A 24,631-nucleotide genomic window follows, 5' to 3' on the forward strand; every position below is an offset into this window, starting at 1 on the left:
CACTTCATTCCCCCCAAAGTCCCTATTCAAATGCAGCACCTTGCTGCTCCTCTCACCTGCCACTACTTGTGAAACCTTGCCGCCATTGGTGCTACTGCTCCTGCCTGCTGCCTCACTGCCACTTGCGGAGACTTGCTGCCACTCCTCTGGCTGCTTCTTCTTGTGGAGCCTTGCTGCTTTTGCCACGGTTACTGCCGCTCCTCCCATCCGTCACTGCTTGCATACCCTTGCTGCCATTGTTGCTGTTCCTCCCACCACTGCCCCCTCTTCTTTGTAGCACCTTGCCGCCATTGCTTCTGCTCCTCCCACCTGTTGCCCTACTGTTTATGGAGCTTTGCTGCCGCTCCTCCTGCCCACCACTGTTGCTACTGCTCCTCCTGCCTGCTACCCCACCACCCCATTGCCACTTGTGAGCCAACTCATGCAGCGGTAAGTGCTGGATGGCCCTTTCTCTCTCTCTCTCAAGCAAAGGACAGAGAAAAAAAGGATCATTCGGCTTCTTACAGGCATCTGAGCAAGCCGGGAAACAGACATAAGCCGGGAAACAGTCAGCATCTTCCCAGCTGGCTCCTATGGGTAAGCAGGTGTGCTGTTTCCTCTCGTCTTGCGTAAGAAACAGCCTATCTACCTGCTCCCACAAGACCCAGCGCAACAAGACAGCGAGTGGTGGCAGCCGTGGAAGGAGAAGTTTAGCTTGCAGGGGGTGGGAGGAAAGAGAAGGCAGAGTAAACTCATGGGTGAAACCAACAGCTTTTCAGTGTGAAAAGGACCAAAGAAAGGAGGAGAAAATTGGAGAGGTTGTCTTTGTGAACAACCCGCAGTGACTCTTGTTCCATTCATGCAGCCCCACTTTGTGATAGGCCAAGGGGTGATAGAAAAACACTGCTTTTTCACAGATTGGAATGCTAATTGTGATTACCAAATCCAGGAGGGGCTGCACTTTGTGTGGCCTGACAGCAATAATGTCTGTGGAAAAAAGCAGTAAGCTTGGAATAAATCTCTCTCTCATTTGGGAGGAAGTTGAGTGTGGAAGCTCTTTCACTGCCATCTCTACCATCTGGGACGCCAGACAGCAGCGAGACCTCCTCACACAGGCCCACCTTCCTCCCAAATGATACAGATCTGGCTGATTTCAGGTCTCTGTGCATGCAAATACAGAGGCCCCAAATCACCCGGAAGGCGGGCCCAACTGAGGAGCTCTGTCTCTGCTGCCTGCCTCCAGCACCCAACCTCACCTCGTCATGGTTTGGGAGTTGGGTGGAGCTTTTGCCACTGAACCACTACTCCAGTCAGGTAAGTGCGCCCTGCAGCTGGCAGCCTGAGCCCACTCAGAGGACCTAGCTGTGCCCTTGCCACATGGGACCAAGTCCCACCCCCAAGATTCCCCTCCCCAACACTTGTGTCCCAAATTCGGCCAACATAATGTTGGCAACCCTACTTAACTGCAAACTCAAAGTTGTCCAAAAACCCAATGCAAAAAGCGGGTTATTTTTAACCCCCAGCTATCAACCAGTCTACACTCTAATGACTTCGTAGTCAATCTGGCTGATATTTTAACACACTCCATCCATTCCAGAGGAGATGCGAGCTAAAGGACTTTAAAAGCCCTGTGTGGGCAACTTCCAGCAGGTTTTACAGCGAGTTTACTGCGAGGCTTTACTGCCTTTTTGAAGTGGCATTAAAAAAAACACGACGCAAAAAGTGGATTAAAAAAAAACAAAAACAAAACCCTGGATATAAATCGGACTACACAGTCAACATCCAATGAAAAACCCAAATCGTGCGTGAAAAGCTCGCAGGAACTTCGGGGTGAATCTGGCCGATATGTGGACGCGAGCTAAAAGCCCCCCAGCGTGGAGAAGAAAGGGGGACAACAAAGCCGCGCGGCCCGCTCGCTTTAGCCTGCACGTTCTCCTCCTGCGTCCTTCCGCAGCTTTAGCCCCGCCCATGGCGGATGCTGCTACCCCTGCAGCATTGTGACCAGGAACCGGAAATCTCGCCAGGGGAGGATTGAGAACGGGGCTTCTTGGTGTGTTGCTTTTCGCTCCTGTTTCCTTCCGCTGCATAAGGAAGTTAGGTTCACGTGGAGAAGAAGCGCTTGGGGCCATGGCGGCTACGGGTGAGGCGTTTTCCGGGCTGGCGGCAGGATTGGGCCGAAGAAAAGCTTATGGCAAGGTACACGCTGTGGTGGGCGGGCAGGTGGGGAGCTGAAGGGAAGCATGGCGAGCTGGGCTGCCACGGTTCCCCTCTCCTGCATCAAACTTTAGGGCACTCGCAAGCTCCGCATCGCTTCGAAGACTGCTCTTTTCATCTTTTCTATGAAGGGGCTTGAGGGAAGCGGGCGGTTTGCGGTCAGTCTCCAATTCGTAAGTGTGCCCGTTCGTACGCATTGCAGTGTTTCTAAAGCAGAGAGAAAGCTTGGGATCTTGTAGCGTTAGAGCAATACCCAATTGGGTATTGTAATAAGCATGATAGCTGAAGGGGGGGCATGGAATGGCATGGCATGGTGAGAGTACGAAACATCGTTTTTATGACCCTTAAAGTGATTCTTCTGAGGTCACACTCCTTAGTATGCTTTTTAAGGACCCAGGCCATTGAACTCGGAGGGATTATTTCTGAGCAAACATGGTCACAATTGTGCTGTATGTATTGCTTCCTACTGTCGCATTATTATTTTAAAAACCCAATAATTCTTTTGTCTTGATGGTAAATAGACATAGGAGTTATTTATATATCCCATTTTTATCCTGCTCTTCCCTCCAAGGAGCTAGGATGATGCATAGGGTTCTTTCCTCTTCTCTGTTTCATTTTCACAACAGGAAGGAGATTAGACTGAGAACCATTGACTGATGGCACATAACTACCATAGTCAGAGAGATACATATATTGTTAAATCTTAATAATCATGCACACTTTTTTAAAGAGTTTGTTAAATGTTCTGCTTATTTTCATGCAGTCAGTTATGGGGATGTTCTATTGAAACATTTTATGTTAAATCATAATTTGAGAAATATCCCTACTCTGCTATGGCAGTTTGGGGAATGTTAGCTAAGGGCACAAAATAGTGTTATAAATATAATCTATGTTACTGTTTTTAGCACTAATAGATAATAGCCTTTCAGAGACTTGCATGTTTGGTGTGGCTGTCACAGGCCTTTAAAAAATTAAATATTATAGTTAATGCATATTATGATACATATCAAACTTTCAAAGAAAATGGGGTGTAAACTTTTACTTAAGGAGTAGACCGGGGCGTAGCAAGATCGGAGTGGGCCCAGAGACAAGATTTTAAAATGCGCCCCCTCACTGAAGCTCAGCTCATGAAGTAAAGAAATCTTAAATGAGGCTGAATAGCGGTAACAAAGCAGTGTGTGTGTGTGTGTGTGTGTGTGTGTGTGTATATATATATATGCGCCACAATAGAACATCATCCTAAATTTGTAAATTGTGGATGATGCAAGTCATTTAATGGTACTAGAGAAAGTGTTCTGGTAGCTCCGGGTCTCAACACTCACATCAGTTTCGGAGGATGGACACAACTAACCGAAGCCCGGGTGGGTGCATGGCTGGAGGAGTCAGTCATATGACTTGCCTCTGGGGGGGCCCAGACAACTGTCTCCCCTTACCTTATTATAGTTACGCCCCTGGAGTAGACCAAAAGCTGCCATGACCTGGTGTAGTCAATTTGCCACTCCATTTGTTTGTATGGGACTAATATGAGGGCCTCTTCGCATGTTGCATTTTCTCAGTTTAACCTAAAATATTTTTAGTGTACCTTTTTAAAAAGGTAAAGAATAAATGCAACAAACAAGGGGTCTGCAAATTAGGGAAATGGCAGAAAAGATGTTTCCCCTATGTGAGGCTCTCTTTCTCCTCTCCCCTGCCACATCACGACTTTACATTTTTGACAGTTATCAAGCTTACTATCTCTCTAGTGCATTTATATACCACCAAACATAAATGTCTCTATAAACAATAAAATCAACAATTAAAACAGATGATTATAATTTTAAAAATTAAAATGTTACCTAATGCTGATCAGGGCCAGTGCAACCATGGTTCAAAGGGGGAATCACTCCTGCTGCAGTACAGAAATAATTGTCAGCCACAAGTTCTGTAACTTTTAGCCTGCCCTTCTTCTGAGAAGCTATCTCTGTGCTGTTTTTAAAAATGCTTTGTACCCTTTTTGGCTTCTATAAATCATTTTGCACATGTCCTGACAAAGCCTGCTTTGCTTTAAAGATGGTCTATGACAGGCATATATGCTATAATTGCTAATTTATAGGATGAATACAAGGAAGTGAAATATGAAAAGCTATCCCAACAGCATATTCAGTCCTGGTGGGAGAACTACACACCCACTGTGTTGTCTTTTTACAGTTGTCTGGTTCACTGACATTGGCCAGCTTTTTCCATTCTAGGCATCTCTCAATTCTGTTGCATCAAAATACTATGCAGTGGAGTCTCTATGCAGTGCCATCCACTGAGGGGTTAGGTATCTCCTCTGCTGGGAATCAAAGATGTGGGTTTTCTAGAAAAAATGTAATTGGAAATTTTCCCCATACAAATCTCCCCCTTGTTTGCATAGGGTTTTTTTCTTTAAAAAATTATACATTTTTAAAATGCCCCAAAAAAATTGTGATCTGATTTGGCATGTTATCTGACCTATTTATAAAGTGTTTAAAAATTAAAAAATCATCCATCATATTAAGCTTCCCTTAGAAATGGAAAATTTCCCCCAGAAAAATAAAGTTTTCTGGAAATCTTTTCACATCTCTGGTGGGAGTTTTCTGCAGGCAATTTAAAACATCTGTACAAGTTTCTTCCTCTGCCACACATGAACTGTAGCTGAATCTCCTTATGTAGAAGTCTCCTGCTCTTCAGTATTTATGCAGAGGTTTCCTGTCTCTGTATGCTGAGCTGGTCTTGTGGTAGCAAGCATGACTTGTCCCCTTAGCTAAGCAGGGTCCACCCTGGTTGCATGTGAAAGGGAGACTAGAAGTGTGAGCACTGCAAGATATTCCCCTCGGGATGGAGCCGCTCTGGGAAGAGCAGAAGGTTTTAAAGTTCCCTCCCTGGCTTCTCCAAGATAGGGCTGAGAGAGATTCCTGCCTGCAACCTTGGAGAAGTCGCTGCCAGTCTGTGAAGACAATACTGAGCTAGATAGACCAATGGTCTGACTCAGTTATGGCAGCTTCCTATGTTCTGGAAGGTTGTCTGCCAATCTACAATTACTTTGTGCAGGGGCCTAGTCTTTGTTCCCTTCTCTTCAGGATGTTCAGACAACTGGCAACCCAAGTTATTTATTGGCAGTCTGCCAAAGAGCCACTTAGCAACACCAGGTTCACCTCTTTTTTTGAGGCAACCCAACCAGAGGTAGAACATAAGAAAAGCCCCGCTGGATCAGGCCAAAGGCCAATCCAGTCCTACCTCATGCAGTGGACAGTGTTCTGGAGAAGCCCACAAATGGGAATAAAAGGGCAACTGCTCCCTCCCATTGGCGTTCCCTAGCACCTGGTGTTCAGGGGCATGCCACTTCTTATCCTGATGAAAATATATAGTTATCAAGGCTAGTAGCTGTTGATAGCCCTATCCTCTATGAATTTGTCTAATCCCCTTTTTAAAAAAAATCTAGACTGGTGGCCATCACCACATCCGGCAGCAGCAAATTCCATAATTTAACTACACATTGTGTAAAGAAGTACTTCCTCCTTTACTCAGGGGCTGATGATCTTTGTGCACTTTAGTCAATACAACATTTTTGTTTACCAATACAACACTTCACATAGGAGTATGGAACCATTTGAATATATTGAATCTACATGCTGCTTTTCTGCCCCAAATTCTCACAACATCTCACTATCAGTACTGTAATTAAACATTTAATACAGCTTCATAGTATAGCATAAGACGTACTTAAAACTAGTCATCTACAACATTTTAATGAATATATTAGAGGCACAGTAGTGCCCACCTAGTTAAGGCATGTTGCACAACAAAAAAAGGTTCTACCATTATAACTTTCAACTATCTGTTGCATGTCAACATGACATCTGTAGAGCTTGTAACTTAGCAAAAAAAAAAATGACCGTGGATAAAAAGTTAAAAGGTGCTGAAAATTGGCAGTTCCCTTTTGTCCAGTTTTTAAGCAGGTGTATTCCATTCAAATTTTGGTGAAAATGATGGTTGTCTATTCAGATTTGTCTAGGAAGGCAATCTTATATTGGTCTGGTGAAGCTTTGAGCAGAAGTTCAGAAGTCATTAAGGTTTTCCTGCCTCATTAAACCTATGGCTAACAAGGAATTACTGCAGGGGAGGAAACTACATCTAATAAAGTTAGCTCATTGCAGTTCAGGCAAATTTGGAAAATAAATACCTACAATGCATCATATCAAAGTGTATTGGTAACACAGACAAAATGAACTCTAGTGTATGTTGAGAACCTTTAGTTCACCAACTTGGTTTCTAACCCTTGTTTGTGCCAAGTAGCATTGGAGTGAGTTATTAGAATGGGTAAATAGGGATGTCCCTCTTAGGAAAAAGAAACAATAGGAAAGACTTATGCTGTGGACCCTGTTACTGTGTCCAAGTATTTCCATTATTGCTTCAATCTGTTGAATATTACTCTTGGAGGGTAGAATATCAGAATCATGATGCCTTCATATACACATGGTGCTGCAAATATTCACCCAGTTTGAGTCAGAGTTCTATTGATAGGAGGTTGCTGAGAATGATGTGCCAGAGAAATGTTGATGTCCAGTTTGCTGACAATTCAGCTATGACTATGTTGCAGCCTACATTACAATGCATGAGAAATCAGCTCTTGAAAAGGCATTAGTAATTATCCAACTTTGTCTGCTTGCCTTTGGATAGTCTGAGGGAATCCAATACCTCTCTGAGTATTTCAAACAAAATAGGAAGTTTTGATATGATTGGCAAATACTATCCAAAATTTCTCCTCTTTGGAGAATTTGTGCCTGTATGAGATTGTTCAGTGGTATGACTACCACTCTATTCTTCGGGAGCACATACTGACATGTTACTAGTGTACATGATATGTCAAGAAACTTGGTGAAGAGACAAAAGGCTTGGCTAATCATCATCATTCTTGTAAAAGAAAGAACTGTTTTGTTCATGCTTTAAACCCTGGAGAATGAGGGAGAGGGAGAACTATTAGGCCATCACAGATCTTAAGTGAGTTACAAAGCAAGTGAGAAAACCATTGGCAGTCGTCTTTTCATGAAGTACAAGAATATTATTTTAAAAGCTCTTGCTACTTACATTGAGAATGAAGTTGCTCATGACTGAGGAACTTTGTCAAAATTATCCTCTAGCTGGATGTGCTATAGTGAATGTTGATCAGAGCTCAACAAATCTAATTTCAACAAGTATCCAATCTGGGAGCTTTATTACATCAAATCAATCCTGAACAAAAGACCAGAAAATATACCAGAAAATAACTGATGTGATCTAGCACAGCACTAATCACCAGAAAAAAGTCCTGCAAGTACTGTAATGAAGAACATTTACTCATGTTTCTCAGTGGATCTGCAAGAACTTGCAAAAGATTAATGCCATTGGAGCTTTTGTGTTAGAACAGATTGTGCGGAGTCTTGTGTTGCTGCTTCAATTGGATTGGCAGCATACAATGTTAGTGGTATGGTTGCTTATTCTCCAAGTAAAGCATAGAAAGAATAGGTGGTACTGAAAGTTGCATGATGTGATTGCTGCACTTCTGCACAAACTGGTCAAACCTTGACTATTTCTAAATCATAGATGAGATTAGGTGTCCAATATCATGCATCCACTCATTACAAGAGAATGTAAATATGGTTGAATTTATTTTTTTTAGCAAACTTTTTTGTGCGTTTGGATTGCTACTGCAACTTACTCCTGTATGGCAAACTTGTCTTTTATACATTAACAAGTAGAAAAACATACCACACAACTGGCAGCATAGGGCTTTGGTGATTCTTCAGATATGAAGTGGCTACAGGCCGTATCCAGACTTGGAAGCCTCTAAATACAGGTGCAGGGTAGAGGACATGCTCTCATCTCTTGTCTGGGCTTCTCGGGGCATCTGGTGGGCCACTGTGAAACATGGACAAGATAGAGCTTGGACCTGATCCAGCAGGGCTGATCTTATGTTCTGGCATTATCTGCTCTTACTAATATTTGCCCACTCTATCTCACTGAAAATGTTTTGTCAGCAGAGCAAAAGCTTAAGCTTCAGATGTTGCACCATTCATCATGGTAAAATATTGCCAGTGACAATTTTCAAACCGTGTTCTTTTCCTTTTAGGAGGAGTTTAGTCTGGGTTTCTATTCCAGATAGGTTTGCAGCTTGATCCTTACTTAAAAGTAAGTCTTGCTGTATTCCATGGAGCTTACTTCCAGGTAACAGTGCATAAGATTGCAGCCTTAGACAATTTACTGGTCCTTAGAACTGCAGACTAGGAAGCTCTGTTAAAATTCTTAATTAGTTAAAGTTAATAATGCTATGTTTTTCTCATGTTAGAATATTTAAGTAGTGTAAATATATGTATACTAGCTGACCCAGCACAGAGCATCTGTGTGGTAGTGCACTTACTGTTTGGGCTTCATTTTGGAGACTTCGATGGGCCCCCGTACAGAGCATCTGTGCAGTAGTGCACTCAGCCTTTGGCCTCTCCTCTGGAGACTTCACTTGCCCGTTCCCCACCCCCGCTGCCATCCTCTCACCTGGCAGCTGTGGCCATCCAGCCCACCCACCTGCTGCTTGCCTGTTCATCCCGACTGCCATAACTGCCCCTGACTCTCCCCACCAGCCTCCTCAGGCCAGCACGGCTATGCCAGCTGCCCCCAGCCACCAAATTCCTTGCTGCTTCCTGAAGTGGCCCACCACCAGCTGCCACTTCCCGAATCGGCCAAACGCCTCTCCACCAGTTGTTTGCCTGCCAGCCGCCTCCTGTCTTGTGTGGTGCTTGCCTCCCGCCCAAAGCCTGGAACTCTCGCAAGTGGTGCTGCCACTCTCGCAAGATTTCCACCACACATCCTCATGCATCGCAAGCAGCACGTCTTGGAGAATTAATTATATAGATTGAGCTGTGAAAGAGCTGTGAAACCTAACTGTGATTTTTCAGAACGAGTCAAAACACCTGTATTGTTCCTTGTGACAACTTGCTACAAATATCTGGCCAGAATAGAGAATGCAAAATGCAGTGTTGCATATTAAGAAGCAAGAATTAAAACTTCTTCAGATAAAGGGGCTCATGGTTTTCATTTTGATAACATGAGTTCTTCAATAAGAAAAATGGCACTGTCTTAAAATAGAATAGCTAGGAACCTTAGAGGCTTCTATGTACACACTGGACTTCCCATCTTGCCACTCTACCAATCTTGCATATCTGGGAGGTCAGGGAATATTGAGTTAAATGCAACAGGTTGTAGCTGGGAGAAACTGGCACAAACCCTGTCCCTGTATAGAATACCTTTCCATGTGTAAAAGGGGCTCTTTGGATGGTGGTCACTGAAAGTATTTGAAACTCCCTTGGGGATATAATACTAGCTGTTGGTTTTGGTTTTTGTATTTTAAGAAATGGCACAGTTTTAGTCTGAGTGAAATATCAATTTGGCCTTCAAAAAAACAAAGCCAGAATATGGACATGTTTGCCTTTTTGTTTGCTTTTAAAAATTTTATTGGTTTTTACAATATCTTAACAATCTCATTACATCCAATTAAACAAATGTTGACTTCCCGCTCGCCAATCTGTGCGAATCACTAATTATACAATTCAACCATTGCTATAGTAATTCAAAACATATATCCTATACCTTAGTCTACTCAACCTGCTATTTATTACTAAATTTCGAACCCTGCTGAAAAATCAATATTAGAAAAATAGTTCTTTAAGTATAGTAAGAATGGTTTCCAATCTTCTTTAAAACATTCCAGGTTTTCATCCCTTATCAGTACTGTAAGTTTTGCCATCTCAGCATATTCCAAAGTTTTTATCGGCCAATCTTCTTTTGAGGGCATTTCATAGTTCTTCCATTTCTGCGCATATACTATTCTAGCCACCGTGGTTGCATACATAAAGATTGTTAAATTCCTTCTGGAAAACTCTCCTTGCGTTATTCCCAGCAGGAAGGATTCTGGTTTCTTAGGAAATGTCATTTAAAATTTTTTCTTCAACTCATTATATATCATATCCCAGAAAGCCTTTTCCTTCCCGCAAGACCACCACATATGAAAAAAAGTTCCCTCACAGTGTCCACATTTCCAGCATTTGTTTGGAACATTTTTATACATTAATGCTAATTTTTGGGTGTCAAATACCACCTGTACATCATCTTATAATAATTTTCTTTTAAGGTATAACATGCGGTAAACTTTAAATCCATTTTCCATAATTTTTCCCAAGCTGCCATATCTATATTGTGACCCAGATCTTGAGCCCATTTTATCATAGTCGTTTTAACCACTTCATCTCTTGTCTCCTCCAGAAGCAGCAGCTTATACATCTTAGAAACTAATTTTTAATCATTTTCACACAGCTCCTTCTCAAATCTCGACATTTGATCCTCAAATCCAACTTTAAGATCCTTCTTATAAATTTCATTTAACTGATGGTAGTGAAACATACTTCAGTTAGGTTTTTTAACTTACAGCCCTTTTCTTGGAAACATAACAAATCCCTATAGGTACCCCAATGAGGTTGCATATTTATCTCTGTACGTGCTAAAGCTTCAGTTGGAGATAGCCATAATGGAGTGTTAAATTCCAACCATTTTTTATATTTTACCCACACTCTCATTAGACTCCTTCTCACATAGTGATTAAGAAAATCTTTATGCACTTTAGTTTTATCATACCACAGATATTAATGCCATCCAAACCTTCTATCAAATCCTTCCAGATCAAGTAATCTGGGATTTCTTAATGTTATCCATTCTTTTAACCATGTCAAACAAACAGCATCAAAATACAACCTTAAATCTGGCAGGGTAAGACCACCTCTTTCTTTAGCATCTGTTAAATTTTTAAATTTAATTCTTGGTCTTTTCCCTTGCCAAACAAATTTGGTTATGTCCTTTTGCCATTGCTTGAAACAAGTTAAGGTGTTGATTATAGGGATAGTCTGAAAAAGAAAGAGCATTTTAGGTAAAACATTCATCTTCACAACTGAAATTCTTTCCATTAAAGATAAGTTCATTCTAGTCCATCTTTGCAAGTCAGTTTTTACTGTATTCCATATTTTAATATAATTATTTGAAAACAACAAAGAGTTTTTGTTTGTCAACCAGACGCCCAAGTATTTAATTTTCTTCTCGACTTTCAGCTCCCTTATTTCAAAAAGTCTGTCTTTAGATTTCTGATCCATATTTTTTTGTCAACACCTTCGTTTTAATCTTATTTATATAAAACCCGGCCAGTTGGCCAAATTGTTGTATTTTTTCCAAGAGTCTTCCGATCTTCTCTAATGGATTTTCTAGAAAGAGCACTACATCATCCGCAAAGGCTCTAAGTTTATATTCCTGTTTCCCAACTTTTGGGCCTTGTATTTGATCATCTTCTCTAATACTTCTACAAAGCACTTCCAGTACTAATATAAAGTAATGGAGAGAGTGGACAGCCTTGTCTAGTTCCTTTTTGTATTTTACAATTATCTAATAGTTCCCCATTTATAATAATTTTAGCATATTGCTCCGAATATATTGTCTTAATAGCCGTAATAAAAATTTTTCCAACTCCCATTACCCTTTGCCTTTTTGTAGGGAAGAAAAGCTGCAGTTTGGTCTGGTTTGGAACATGTGCGGACACTTTATATCTCTGTAGTGTGGGCTGTGGCTTAACAACTTTTGCATATTGGCTTTGCCTTCATGGTCATCCTCGTGAATTACTGCCTTTTGCTTCTGTTTAAATATAAAATCTTGCAAACTGCCACTTTTTCTTTAGCATAAGAAATGCTAATTCAAACACTCTCAAAACTGCTTCTCTCTCTGCTTCCACTTCCTTTTTAAGACAGATAATGACAGTGGTCTGAAGGTGCATTTTTCTAATGCAGAAATAGTCTGGAGCTTGTCTTGTTAGCATAATCAGTAAAGCTTGCCACTGGCATGTGTGAGATGTCTATATTCCCAGAGTAGAAAGCATATTAAATCTTCTACAGGAAAATGCCTTATTTGGCCTTAGAATACTTTCCCTAGGGTAGCTGGTTGAATACCATAATGGTAAGTTTAATATTAGTATAATTTCGCCCTTAATTCTTATGACTCTCCTTCAGTTCCCTTGTTGGCTTTTCCCATATAAAAAGTAGAGTACCTTTAGAATACTATTTATGTTGAGTTTGCTAACAGTTTGACAGCCTGGGCTTCAAACAAGTAAGGCTTACCCTTCTTTCATGGGCATCCTAGATACTTAATGCCAAGAACCCCACTAATGCAAATAGCCCTTGCCGGAGTGGCAATCATTCCAGCGAGCAGTGCAAGGAAGTCAAAGGCTTGCGCTATTGTAACTGCTTTCTTTTGTTTGGCAAGGGAGGCCCAGTCATCTGGCTTTGCTCTCTGCTAGGCTAATGCATCCACTTCTTGAGGCTAGTGCAGGATTGTGGCACCTCTGCCATTCATTTTGTCTCTAAACATTCATTAAGATGCCTTGTAAAGTGGCTGTTGGTGTGTTTGTGCCCAGCTGTGCTGGCTTAAGACAAATATTGGCTGCAAGTTGGGACTAGGGATGTGCAGAACCGGTGTGATTTTGAACTGGACCACCGCAAACTGGGCTGGTTCAAGGGTTTTGATCACAAACCACTTCAAACTGGTTCATCAACCCAACCAGCCCAGCCAGTAGGTTTGATTGAACCGGTTTAGAGACCTGTGGTTCGGTCCGAATGCAGTTTGAATTCAGACTGAACCATGGCAAATAGTCCATGCACACCCCTAGTTCGGACTGTAGTGCCAAGACCTATACATTCTGTTAGTAGAGTGCCAGAGCTTCAGATTATGCCCCAGGTTTCCCTGCTGTAAAGGAGGTTGCTTGCAAAAGACCTTAAGTTGTATCATTTTTATTGTAAGCCACCCTGAGCAGCAGTGTGCTGGAGGGGCAGGATATAAATAAATAGATCAGCTGGGACCCTGATCAAATCATAAGTGTACAGGACACATTTCTTGAACTTCAGTGTTAGGGTTGCTTGTATTTTGGATCTAATTGGTCAAGCATGGAAGTAAAGGTTTGCAGGATGAATCTCACTTCCTTCACTGCTTTCTCCAGGATAATCCTCGTAACAGCTGCTAAAGACGACAAAGACAAAATGTAGACAATGAAATATATTGCACTTATCAAGTAAAATGGATCCATGTTCAGTTGGAAATCAGCTGCAAGCTAGCAGTGATTGCCATAAAACATTCTTTACCTGTCACACTGGCTTCAAGACTAAGCAAGAATTGTCATCAACTGATCTGATACTCCTTCAGCTTAGGACTGGGATAACTCTTTCAGAGAACCATACAATCTGCTTTCATCATGCTAAACTTTACCTTGATAGATATGAAGACTTGCAAAAGTCATGTTGTGATCCTTTTAATATGCACAAAAAAATTTCAAGGAAAAACTTGCATGCAATTGACATAGATGATGCAACTATTCTAAGTGCCAAGTTTGGACGGCAATTTGTACCTGGCTGGAAGCTTTGTCCAAAATGTTCACAGATTATATATGGAAATGCAGAGGTTGCATCTGAAGACCGTCAGCGAAGGAGACTTGATTCAGACGTATGTATACGGGATTGTTTTTTTCATATATCTAAATATTTGTCTAAGGCTGTGATCGTGCACATTACCTGGGAGCAAGCCCTACTGGAAACACTGGGTCTTACTTCTAAGTAAACATGCATAGGAATCAGGCTGTATTAAAAGTAGAGCATCACTAGAATACAATGTTTAAAACAAAACAAAAAACCAATCACATTCCACAGATGGAGCTCTCATATTCTCTCAAGGTATATAAATCAAATAAATAAATAAAAATAAGTGCAATAATTATCACTGGAATTATGTGACACATTCAGCTGCAAGCCCCCATATATGTTTTCAGGTGGCATGGATGCAGTATGAACCAGCCCTAAGTGAGTCTCACTGGATGGATTTGAAAGGGAGGCCAGGGCTTGACAAACAAATAGGGAGACTTAGGGTAGAAGTGGATTGATTCATAGTAGCCAGTGCTATAAAGGTAAGACCACAAAGAACACTCTTTGTGGAAGCAGTGAGGCCTGATCTACACATGCAGCAGAATGAAGTGGAAGAGTTCCTAGGTGATGGAATGTACTGCAGATGATGGGTCACATTTTTAAATGTTCCCTGCAGGGTTGGTTTTTTTAAGCATATCGGACAAAGTTTCTAACCTGCTTCTGCTAGTTTTCTACCTAGCAGAGTATTTAAAATGTGGTGCACCACCTGCAGTCTGAAATAATGTAGCCCTTTCTGTCACCTTATTCTGCTTGCATGTGTAGACAGGTTTGTGTATCTTGAGAAAAGGTGTGGCTTGAGTATAGAGAAAAGCTATCTTCCAAATATAAGCAGCGGCATGATGGACAGTTAAGACCTTTGGAACAGCTTTTGTAGTCATAGTTCAATGAAAACCTACTGTAGCTAAATTTGGAAATGCAAGGCTGAGAGAACTGAAAAAAGTGTTCTATTGTAGTAACTCATGATTTCTGCTCCATTAACTTACATCACTGAGGACATGCTCATGTTTAGCTATCACCTTCACAAATAACATCCACTCTATTTTATCATACTACCCATTTAAAGAATCCTTAAGAACATAAACAAAAATGCATGCTCTCAAAAGCTTTGTGCCACAACACATAACAAGCACCTGTTTTATATGACCCTGTAATAGTCATCCTCTTGACTGATCAAGAGCAATTGCCTGGTGGGTACCCTGCTCATGTTGATATAACCTGAGGGCTTCTGGTTTAACTGCTCCCTCCTCATATCCATGTGCTCAACATCTGAAGGATTTGGCACTTAATAGGAGTGTCTGAAGTGTGACAGCACCCCAGTTTGATTAGCAGTGGTTTATGCATTAAGCTTTGTATTGCTCTTTCAAATGAGACTGTCTGTCTTTGTTCAGGGGCGTACAGCTAAGGCCTTGAAGTCCTTACAGTTTGCTAATCCAGGACGGCATACTGAATTTGCTCCAGAAGCAAACAAAAGAGAGAAAAGAAGGCTGCAAACAAAAAGCACATCCATTAATTCAGACAGGTGAGCTGTTGTTCTGCATTTATTAAACTTTTCCTTGTTTTCACATCCTCAGGAGGGAAAGTAGTCTTATTTGCATCTAGAACGGACTTCAGATCTGCTCAAGTAGATATGTTCTGTTTTCTTTGAAGTGCTTTGAAATGGTGTGATGAAAATGAATTGGCATTGTATTGCCAGTCTAGAGCGGCCAGAAAATCTCTAAAAATAGAATATTGATATGTAGTCTGTAGTCAGTTCATCTGCATTACTACAAGTTACTAAAAGGTGCCAGGTAATTCTTGTTCTGTTTCAAATGGGACTGAACAAATCAGTTCCACATGTTTTTGGCATGATACAGATTAAACCAGGGAAAATGTGATTCCTCTACTCTGCTGATGAGACTTGCATATTGCTGCTGTCTAGGGGTACGCACAGATGGTTCAGCGGCGGAATGGTTCAGTGCATAATGGCCGATCAGAAAGGTAGTAAAAAGGTCTTCTTACCACCAAGTGCACTGCCTGCATCACCACTCCCCCACCCCCACCCAGCATAGTGAAAGCATGCATGCTCCTCCCTCTTTTACCAAGCCACCCACTCGGCAGCAGCTCAGTTCGGGCCTCCAACAAGCAAGTAGCTTGGTAAGAGGGAGGAGTGTGCACGCTTTTGCTTTGGACTGGACTGGACGCGGGGGGGGGGGGTTGGTGAGCGGCAGCACGAGCGGCAGCATGGGCAGCACTCTTGGCGGTAAGAAGACCTCATGACTACCTCTCTCGTCATCGCCCCTTCACAGGAGCCAGGGTCCCCCACTCCTACACATGTAAAGGGGAATCTTCATTGGATTCCCCTTGACAAATATTATCCGCCAGCTGATCAGTTCGACTGAGCCGGCTCAGCAGCATGCAGTTCGGACCATTTTAGGTTCATGCACACCCTTACTGCTATCAGATCTGTTTAGTTAGTACTTGTATGTAATGCGCTCTGCCCCAAAACCTGGGGTTGAGGAGCAAGGCTCTTGTTACATTCATTATATATATTTGGAAATCCAGTTCTTAAAGCAGGCTTAAGGCTACAGCATCCAAAGTAGTTCTAGAGAAATTGCTCTGAAAACTTCCTTTTCCCAGCCTATATTGATCTATGAATATACTGTTGCTTTTTACTCTAGCAGTTGTGTGTGTGTGTGTGGAACTGCCCCAAACAATTGATACTGTGGCACAACAGGTAGTATCCAGAGCCAGCATCAACACATGCCATCCATGTTCTGCTTCACCATCTCCTCTTCTCTGCAGCCTCCTAAAAAGCTGCTACTCTAAGATTTGAGGGACTCTCCACTACTATGTGGGATATGATGCAGATGGCTGAAGGTGGAATTCCCAGAAACTGGTTGGAGTCTCTTTCCATGAGTGGAGCCACCAATAAGTGATAGTCTCTGTCTCCCCTAGATCAACTAGCAAAATAAATGGTTATGGGATATTTTCAATTTCCAGCCATGCTATTAATGTTTTTTCAGGTTTTAAAAAAAGTTCCACTTTTAAAAGTGACCATCTTAATGCTTTCTAGAGCACAAGTGAAAATTTCAAGAACTATGACTCTTGTATAACAGATTTAACAGGGGGCAGGGTGCACACACACCATATTACTATTATCACTTGGAGATGATAGGCATGCCAGACATTTCTGTCTATTCTCTCACTCACACTCTTACTTTAAAATAGATGTAAAATATAGAATGCTATGGAGATTACTATACACTCTAACATATTTTGCCAATATTTATCATATAGCATATTAAGATTCAAATTTATAACTTATAGATTGATTGGTAAGGGATTCTTAATGTATTTATTTATCACTAAATTTTTATACTGCCTTTTATTAAAACAGTCTTAAGGCATTTTACAAAACAGATAAGGAGAGAGAGACTGCTCGGTGTCATCTGCATATTGCTGACAACTCAGTCCAAATCCCCAGATAACCTCTCCCAAGGTTTTCATGTAGATGTTAAACAGCAAGGGGGACAAAACCGAACCTTTCAGGACCCCACAGACCAATGGCCAAGGAGTAGAGCAGTAGTCCCCCAGCACCAGCTTCTGCACCCTCCCCCCGAGAAAGGACAGAAGCCACTCCAAAGCAGGATCTCCAGTCCCCATACTCAAGAGGCAGTCCAGAAGGATACCATAGTTGGTATCGAATGCCACTGAGAGGTCCAATAGAACTAACAGGGACACACTCCCTCATCGAGCTCCCAGCGTAGGTCATCCACTAGAAGTGACCAAGGCAGTTTCAGTCCCATATCCAGGGGGGAGCCCAGATTGAAAGGGGTTGATAGAAAATCGGTATCATCCAAAGCTCTCTGCAGCCGTGATACCACAGCATGCTATATTACCTTGCCCTAAAAGGGAAGGTTCGAAACAGATCTATAGTTGTCCAGGTTGGAGAGATCTTAATGTATAGCTTATCACCAGTCTCCAGTTATTGCCTACTTTTTGGAACTCACCACTTGGATCTTAAATAAGCAGTTAATATTACTTGTTTAAATTCCATATACAGTATTCATGAACCTCTGAGCTTTAGTGGCCATGGTTGAGGTTTTCAAGTGCTTCACAAAAACTTGCTACAGTGAATAAACCTAATAAGTCATTCCTCTCTCATCTCTTTTCTTTACAAAATTCAATAAACACATTTTGTGTTTCAAAAGTAGGAACAGTTGAAAAAACTCAAGAGTACTTATTACTAAAATCTTCAAGTATTTGTAAAGCTCTGGTAAACAGTTTGTGAAGCCACATTCTTCTAATGCTAACTTGAATTGCTGAACACCAAAACACTATCTAAAAGAATTTCTCTAAATTGATTTGATCTAAATACTTCTAATAATAGTAAAATAATTAAAACTACTTAACCCACGCAGAGTATTTGCACACTAGTACTTGATTGCTCCCCACACCCCCTGCCACAGCCCCCCTCACCTCAGAGATCTCTCCACCTTAACCTGAGCCACACTCCTGCTTCTCCTCCTCCATTCCTTTACTCTATCCCCCTCACCCCTCTTGGTCGTGGCTGCAGTGTTGCTGGTGCCTATTGGCCAAGCTGCAGCCCCCTATCACCAGAGGCGGCCTCACCTGAGCCCTGTTCCTCTCCACAGGAGCAGCAGCACTTGACCGGGCCCTTCGTCTCTGCCACCACTGCCATGGCCGCTCATTCCCCTCAGGCTGCTGACAGGCCTGGACCTGTTCCTTGCCTGCCTGCCTCCGCGAATGGCCTCAGTAGCCCCAAACAGCAGCAGCAGTTGCCTAGGCCCTTCCTTGCTGCCTATGGTTGCCTAGGCCCTTCCTTGCTGCCTGTGGTTGCCGCCATGACCATTCATTCCCTTCAGGCTGTTGACAGTCTCGGGCCCGTCCCTTGCCCTTCCTTCTTCCTCTCTTCCCCTCCTTTTTCTCTTTCTTCCACTCGTTCTTCCCCTGTCTTTATTTTCCCTCCCTCTCCCTGAGTTAACAAATCTTATTCATCTTGTTTCCTCATCTTATTCGCACAGTGGCAGTCTCCTTCCTTCCTTACAATGGCAGCCTCCTTTTCCTAAAGGGGCTCTTTCCTCCCTCAAGACCCCTCTCTTCGCAGACCCCTGCCTGATGTAGATGTAGATATAGATTCTTCTCTACTATCAAGCACATCTTCTGACAAGTAACAGTTGCGTTCCAACTGACCTTAACCATCAGACTCCTCCGCCCTATCTGCATAGGGAATCCCCACTGTCCGATCACCACGGTGCTTCTGCTCGCGAACTCTCGTGAGAGCTGCCACAAAGGGGTTAGCCACGGGCACACCTTAGAGAATTATAGAGGTAGATAGAGAATTATATGGATAGAAAACGTATAAGACATGGGAGTCTTATAGGTTTCAACTAAACTGCTTTGAAATAAAAGAGCTTAGGATCTTCTAAAGAATTTATATTTCAGTGGGGATAAAACAGCTCTACAGACCTGTCAGTTTGAAATTCATATGAAGCTTTGTTTGTATTAAGTTATATCACTGCTCCATCTAGTTCAATAGTGTCTCTGACCAGCAGCAACTGGTCAGTTGAGTAGTTCTCTAGGGCAGTGTTCTCTCATTTTTTTTCATCTGTGTGAGGAATGAATTTTGTTCTGGGTGGCAGTATCAACTAGGGGTGTGCAATTCGGGTATTCGGTGATTCGGTTCAGGACCCGAACCGAATCACCCCTGTTCTGTTTTGTGCCCAAATATGGGCCACCCGAATCACCCTTGATTCGGTTCAGATTTGGACTTAAGTGAAAGTGGGGTCATGAGAGTTGTTTAATTGAAAAAAATCTCATTGCTATGATAGAATGAGAATTCACACCTCAGAAAAAACTTCTGAGGTGTGAATTCTCATTCTATCATAGCAAATGAGATTTTTTTTTCAATTAAACAACTCTCATGACCCCACTTTCACTTTTTCACACTCTCATTTACTATGAATATGAGGAAGTAATCAATTTAGCACACTTCACCTTATAAAGACAAACCTCAGAAATTCACCGAAATTCACCCCTCTGCCCAATCACTCTGAAATTGGGGACGGGTGGTAGCCTCCACCCATTAGGCACTATCTACTAGCCCACCCCACTCCTTTGGGGCAGATCCACTTTCTGCCCCCAATCTGCCCCAAAGACACCAAAACTTCAAATATTCCCAAAAAATCAGGCCTCTGCCCAATCCCCCTGAAATTGGGGTGGTAGCCTCCACCCATTAGGCACTACCACCCCACCCCACTCTTTTGGGGCAGATCCACTTTATGCCCCCAAACTGCTCCAAAGTCACTAAAACTTTAAAAATTCTCAAAAAATCAGCCCTTTGTCCAATCCCCCTGAAATTGGGGTGGTAGCCTCCACCCATTAGGCACTACCACCCCACCCCACTATTCTGCCCCAAAGACATGAAAACTTCAGAAATTTCCCAAAAATCAGCCCTTTGCCCAATCCCCCTGAAATTGGGGTGGTAGCCTGCACCCATTAGGCACCACCACCCCACTCCTTTTGCCCAGATCCTATGCTATGCCCCCGAACTGCCCCAAAGTCACAAAAACTTCAAAAAATCCCCCAAAATCAACCATGAACCGAATCACCTGAATTTTTCGGGCCCGAAATTCGGGTGATTTGGCTCGGGCCCGAAAAATATCGGGGGACATCAGGGGTGATTCGGTTCGGCCCCGAATCACCCGAAATTGCTCGTTTCGGGCACAGATCGTTCTGTGCCCAAAATTTTTTGCACATCCCTAGTATCAACGCAGTGTGTGCACACATGCAATTAAGTGGGGCATTTCTGAGTGGGATCGAAAATTAACTGAGCAGACATCAAAAAAACTTGTGAGCATGCGCATGCCTTAGAGGAAACACTGCTCTAGAGTTTCATAGAGAACTTGGAGATGCCAGAGAATGCAGTCCATTTTGTTTGTATCAGTGCCAAAATAAGCGGATTAGATTACTCCAAAGTCAAAGTTCTTTATTTGCGACCCAAGGTCAGCATAACATAAACAAAACATCTCATAGCATAGAAAAATACAATAAGGAAATGAAATATTTAAATATATAGATGAATATCCACAAACAAATGATCAATAAAATTTTAAAATTAATCAAGGAAATCTCGCTGCCACAACAGTACTGCAATAGAACAGAATTTAGCCACCTTAAAGGTGACATCTAAAGTTCTATCCGCAAGAAGATAGGAAACATAAAAATCTCCAGAGCAACCTTGAAAGGGTGTCAGAAGAGGCGTAAGTAAGGAACATCTTAAATTTCTATATAATGGACAGCGCAACAAAACATGTTGGATGGATTCGACTTCCCCCATACCACATGGGCATAATCTATCCTCTCTAGGAATCCCCAGAAACCTCCCTGAGAGCATCGCTGAAGGTAACATATCAAGTCTTGCTCTAAAAAAGGCCCTCTGATAGCATGTCAAGCTCAAGGCATTCAAATAAGCAGGAGGGCCCCAACTAGAACTGCTCAAACCCAGCCTCCTTTTAGTACAATCAGGGATTCGGGAAAGTTCTTGTTGGATTTCGAAGTCCAAGAGTCTTTGTTTCAGGATCTGCCTGGCCTGGTTGTGACTTAACAGGACCAGGTAGTCCATAGACAGACCCAAGGATACAATTTTGTCCTGGATAGCCTGGTCCCAAGTGGGCTGGAATACATCAGCCAAGATAAGAGAAATCCATCCTCGGCAGGGGGTGGGGGGATCTGACTTTAAGCCAATAGGTCAAAATAGACAACCAGGCCCAGACCTCGATCTTCAGAACACCCAACTCGAACCTTAATAATGCATTGGGAACACATCTAAGTACTCTAAGTAGAGCCCTAAGGAAGTCATTTTGAACCACATCCATAGACTTGTATGAAGGAAAAGGACCAAGTTGCGCCCCATATAATAGCTGGCTCCTAACTTTGGCCGCAAATAATTTCAAGGCGGCTGAAATGATCTCACCTCCTTTAGAATAGAAAAATCTCCGGATAGCCAGAGAACTTCTCCGTGCAGTAAAAGTAACTTGATCTGTATGCGCCTTCCATGAACCCCTTGCTTGCAGGGTCACACCTAAATATCTATATGTATAGATCTGTTCTAACTGTTGATCCTCAATCGACCATCTTAACAGCCTGTGCCTCCTTGAAAAAATCATGACTTTGGATTTTGAGTGATTGATCAAAAGATAATTGGCTCTACAGTAGAGGGCTAATCTTTTCAATGCTCGCCTCAGGCCCACCGCGGTCCTAGCTAAAATAGCAGCATCGTCTGCATAAAGAAGTAGAGGAATACACACACCTGCTGCAGATGGCGAATGTAGGCTGGGTTCAGTTAAACAAGGGGCCAAGTCATTGAGATATAAATTGAAAAGCGAGGGGGCAAGGATACATCCCTGCCTCATTCCTTTATAGGTTGTGCGAGTTCCCCTTTAGGATGACATCTAACCCTGATGTTCGAGCCTGCATAAAGCTGTTGCATTAAAAAAAGAAGCCGCTTGTCGATGTTCGTTTGAGCTAGCATTAATGTTGCATGTGGGATTTGTAATAAAGAGACCTCTGTCATATGAGACTTCCTCGGTTAGCAATATATTCTGCACAGGCAAACATAAAGCCATTGCCTATATTCTAGCAGCTGCATGGTGGCTGCTGAGAAACATTTCCGTCTGCAGAGGGATCCAGGTATGTGAGCAGCCTTGCCACATGGATCAGCTTTATTGATTGTAGAATCTCAAGCATTGTAGCTAGTGTACTAAGCTGCTGTTATACATAACATCTACCACACAGATTCACCACCTTGCAGAAGTTTCTCAGCAGCCTCTATATGGCCAACATAGTCTCTGAAGTGATCTTTTATACCTGCTATTTCTTGAGAACTAGGTAAAGGTAAAGTGTGCCATCAAGTCTATTTCGACTCCTGGCACCCACAGAGCCCTGTGGTTTTCTTTGGTAGAATGCATGAGGGGTTTACCATTGCCGCTGCCTGTGCAGTATGAGATGATGCCTTTCAGCACTTCCCTATATCGCTACTGCCCAATATAAGTTTTTCCCATAGTCTGGGAAACATACCAGCGGGGATTCGAACCGGCAACTTTCTGCTTGTTAGTCAAGCATTCCCCGCTGAGCCATTAGTTGGCTTTCTTGAGAACTAGCCAAAGTAAATTCAATTATTGTGGTTGTAAGTCGAGATGAATTAAAATGGAAGGTCTGGTATTGCAAATAACTAAAAGCTGTGCTTTCTTCTTTCTCCAGGCAAGTAATACCAGCAAAGAGCAAAGTATATGATAGCCAAGGACTCTTGCTTTATAGTGGGATTGACCTTTGTGACTGTCTTGATGAAGATTGCCTGGGATGTTTCTATGCTTGTCCCAAATGTGACTCCACTAAGTGTGGACCTGAGTGCCGCTGTGATCGCAAGTGGTTATATGAACAAATTGAGATAGAAGGAGGAGAAATTATTCGCAATAAGCATGTGGGATAGCCTGCATGTATTCAAGCCTGAATTGTGTGAGATTACATTATAAAGGTTTTCATATATGCAGTACATATAACTTGTTCAGATTTCCAGTTAATGTTCAGTATGGTATATGAAAGCTGCCGCTCAGTCTTTCACCTTATCATTCCTACCAAAAAAGTTAGAAGGTTCTTGATCTGTGAGTTGGTTAATGTACAGGTGGATTAACAAGACCCAGTATTAGCCATTTTGAAATCTGTCCTTCGTAGAGAGGATACTTTCCCCATCTTTCTTTTCATATAGCATTCAGAATGGCCACTTTCAAATATGAGACAGCTGTTAGTAATTTTGGCAGCCATGAGCAGTATTAGTACTCAGACAGATTGACAATATGAAACAGATGTTGCATAACAGATAGAAAAGATGAATAACAAACTGGGGCTTTTGAGAAGATGGCTCATCCTCATTCTTTCAATAATATTATTAAGAAATGCCTATTGGCCTATTTTTCGGATCAAAACTGTGTGTGCATGCGTGCTGAATGGAAATGAATTCTGTCCTGTGCTTTCAACAGTATTTCACTATTTGTAATACAAGAAAAAACACTTTAACCAAAAACGTAATCTCAGGCAGCATTTGTTACAAATACATTGTTTGATAACTTTTATAGTTCTTTAAGCAGGCTGAGACAATTTTAGCCTGAAATGTAAGTCCCCTTAAGCTCTTAAGAAATATCGAAGTTATTTACTAGAATGTAAATAAACACAATTGTGGTGACAAGGGTCTTGTATTAGAAATTGTTCGTGTTCATAGATAATCTTCACAAGCATATGTAGTTTCTTTCCAGTAGCAATTCAGGCTTCATCTTCTTGTCTGACAGGGCAATTTGTCACATGCCTGATGTAAAAGAATCTAAGAACAGGCCATTTTTAATGGTATTAATGCCTTGGTGAAGGATCATATCTGTGTATGCGTTGATTTGTTTGAAATTGTGGCTACATCATAGTACATGTAAGAACGATATAAGATTACTCTATGCCTGGGGTTTGATTTGACTTCATTCCATGGGAAGGAATAAGAGTGTTGTTTGGGCAGGGGGGTTCTCTAAACAGCTGTGATGACCTAGGAAAGCAAACCACCATAATGGAAAGCAACCTGCATTGAAACTGGTGAGTGTTCTGTTACTGGGGTCAAGAGAAAGTAATTTGCATGTACATGAGTTCTCAGAATCCTGGCAAGTGCAATAAGCCCCTCAAAGCACTGTTGCATTCATAGTTATTAATGTATTATAGAAGCTATTTTTGTCAAAAATGCGACAAATCATTTGAATTTTCACGAAGGACAAGTGCAGCAAATTACAAAAGCTTCTTCATTATGTCTTTCTGATTATTTTTTTATAATTCTCCAGAGAATAAAGATCTTATGGTTTGTGTAACAGGTAAAA

The 24,631-nt window shown here is 42.0% G+C and overlaps 1 protein-coding gene across 3 annotated transcripts; it reads left to right on the forward strand.

Annotated features, from left to right (window-relative positions):
* Positions 1-2,017: 2,017 nt before the first annotated feature.
* Positions 2,018-24,631, forward strand: ARL14EP (ADP ribosylation factor like GTPase 14 effector protein). Of its 3 annotated transcripts, none has more exons than XM_053284118.1 (5): positions 2,038-2,175; positions 8,303-8,397; positions 13,250-13,749; positions 15,113-15,243; positions 22,986-24,631. In XM_053284118.1, the coding sequence occupies exons 3-5, from the start codon at positions 13,327-13,329 to the stop codon at positions 23,212-23,214; spliced, it is 783 nt and encodes a 260-aa protein (XP_053140093.1). In that variant the 5' UTR covers positions 2,038-2,175; positions 8,303-8,397; positions 13,250-13,326; the 3' UTR covers positions 23,215-24,631. The 3 variants fall into 3 exon arrangements, with proteins under 3 accessions (XP_053140091.1, XP_053140093.1, XP_053140092.1); XM_053284117.1 differs by having other exon boundaries at positions 8,303-8,361; XM_053284116.1 differs by lacking the exon at positions 8,303-8,397 and having other exon boundaries at positions 2,018-2,175.

Source organism: Hemicordylus capensis, chromosome 1 (genome assembly GCF_027244095.1).
Source record: "Hemicordylus capensis ecotype Gifberg chromosome 1, rHemCap1.1.pri, whole genome shotgun sequence".
Classification (NCBI taxonomy): Eukaryota; Metazoa; Chordata; class Lepidosauria; order Squamata; family Cordylidae; genus Hemicordylus; species Hemicordylus capensis.

Coding starts and splice junctions, on each gene's coding strand:
- ARL14EP (XM_053284116.1), top strand. CDS start 13,327: ATGGATCCATGTTCAGTTGGAAATCAGCTGCAAGCTAGCAGTGATTGC. Junction 13,750..15,112: donor GAAGGAGACTTGATTCAGAC/GTATGTATACGG, acceptor GTCTTTGTTCAG/GGGCGTACAGCTAAGGCCTT. Junction 15,244..22,985: donor ACATCCATTAATTCAGACAG/GTGAGCTGTTGT, acceptor TTCTTTCTCCAG/GCAAGTAATACCAGCAAAGA.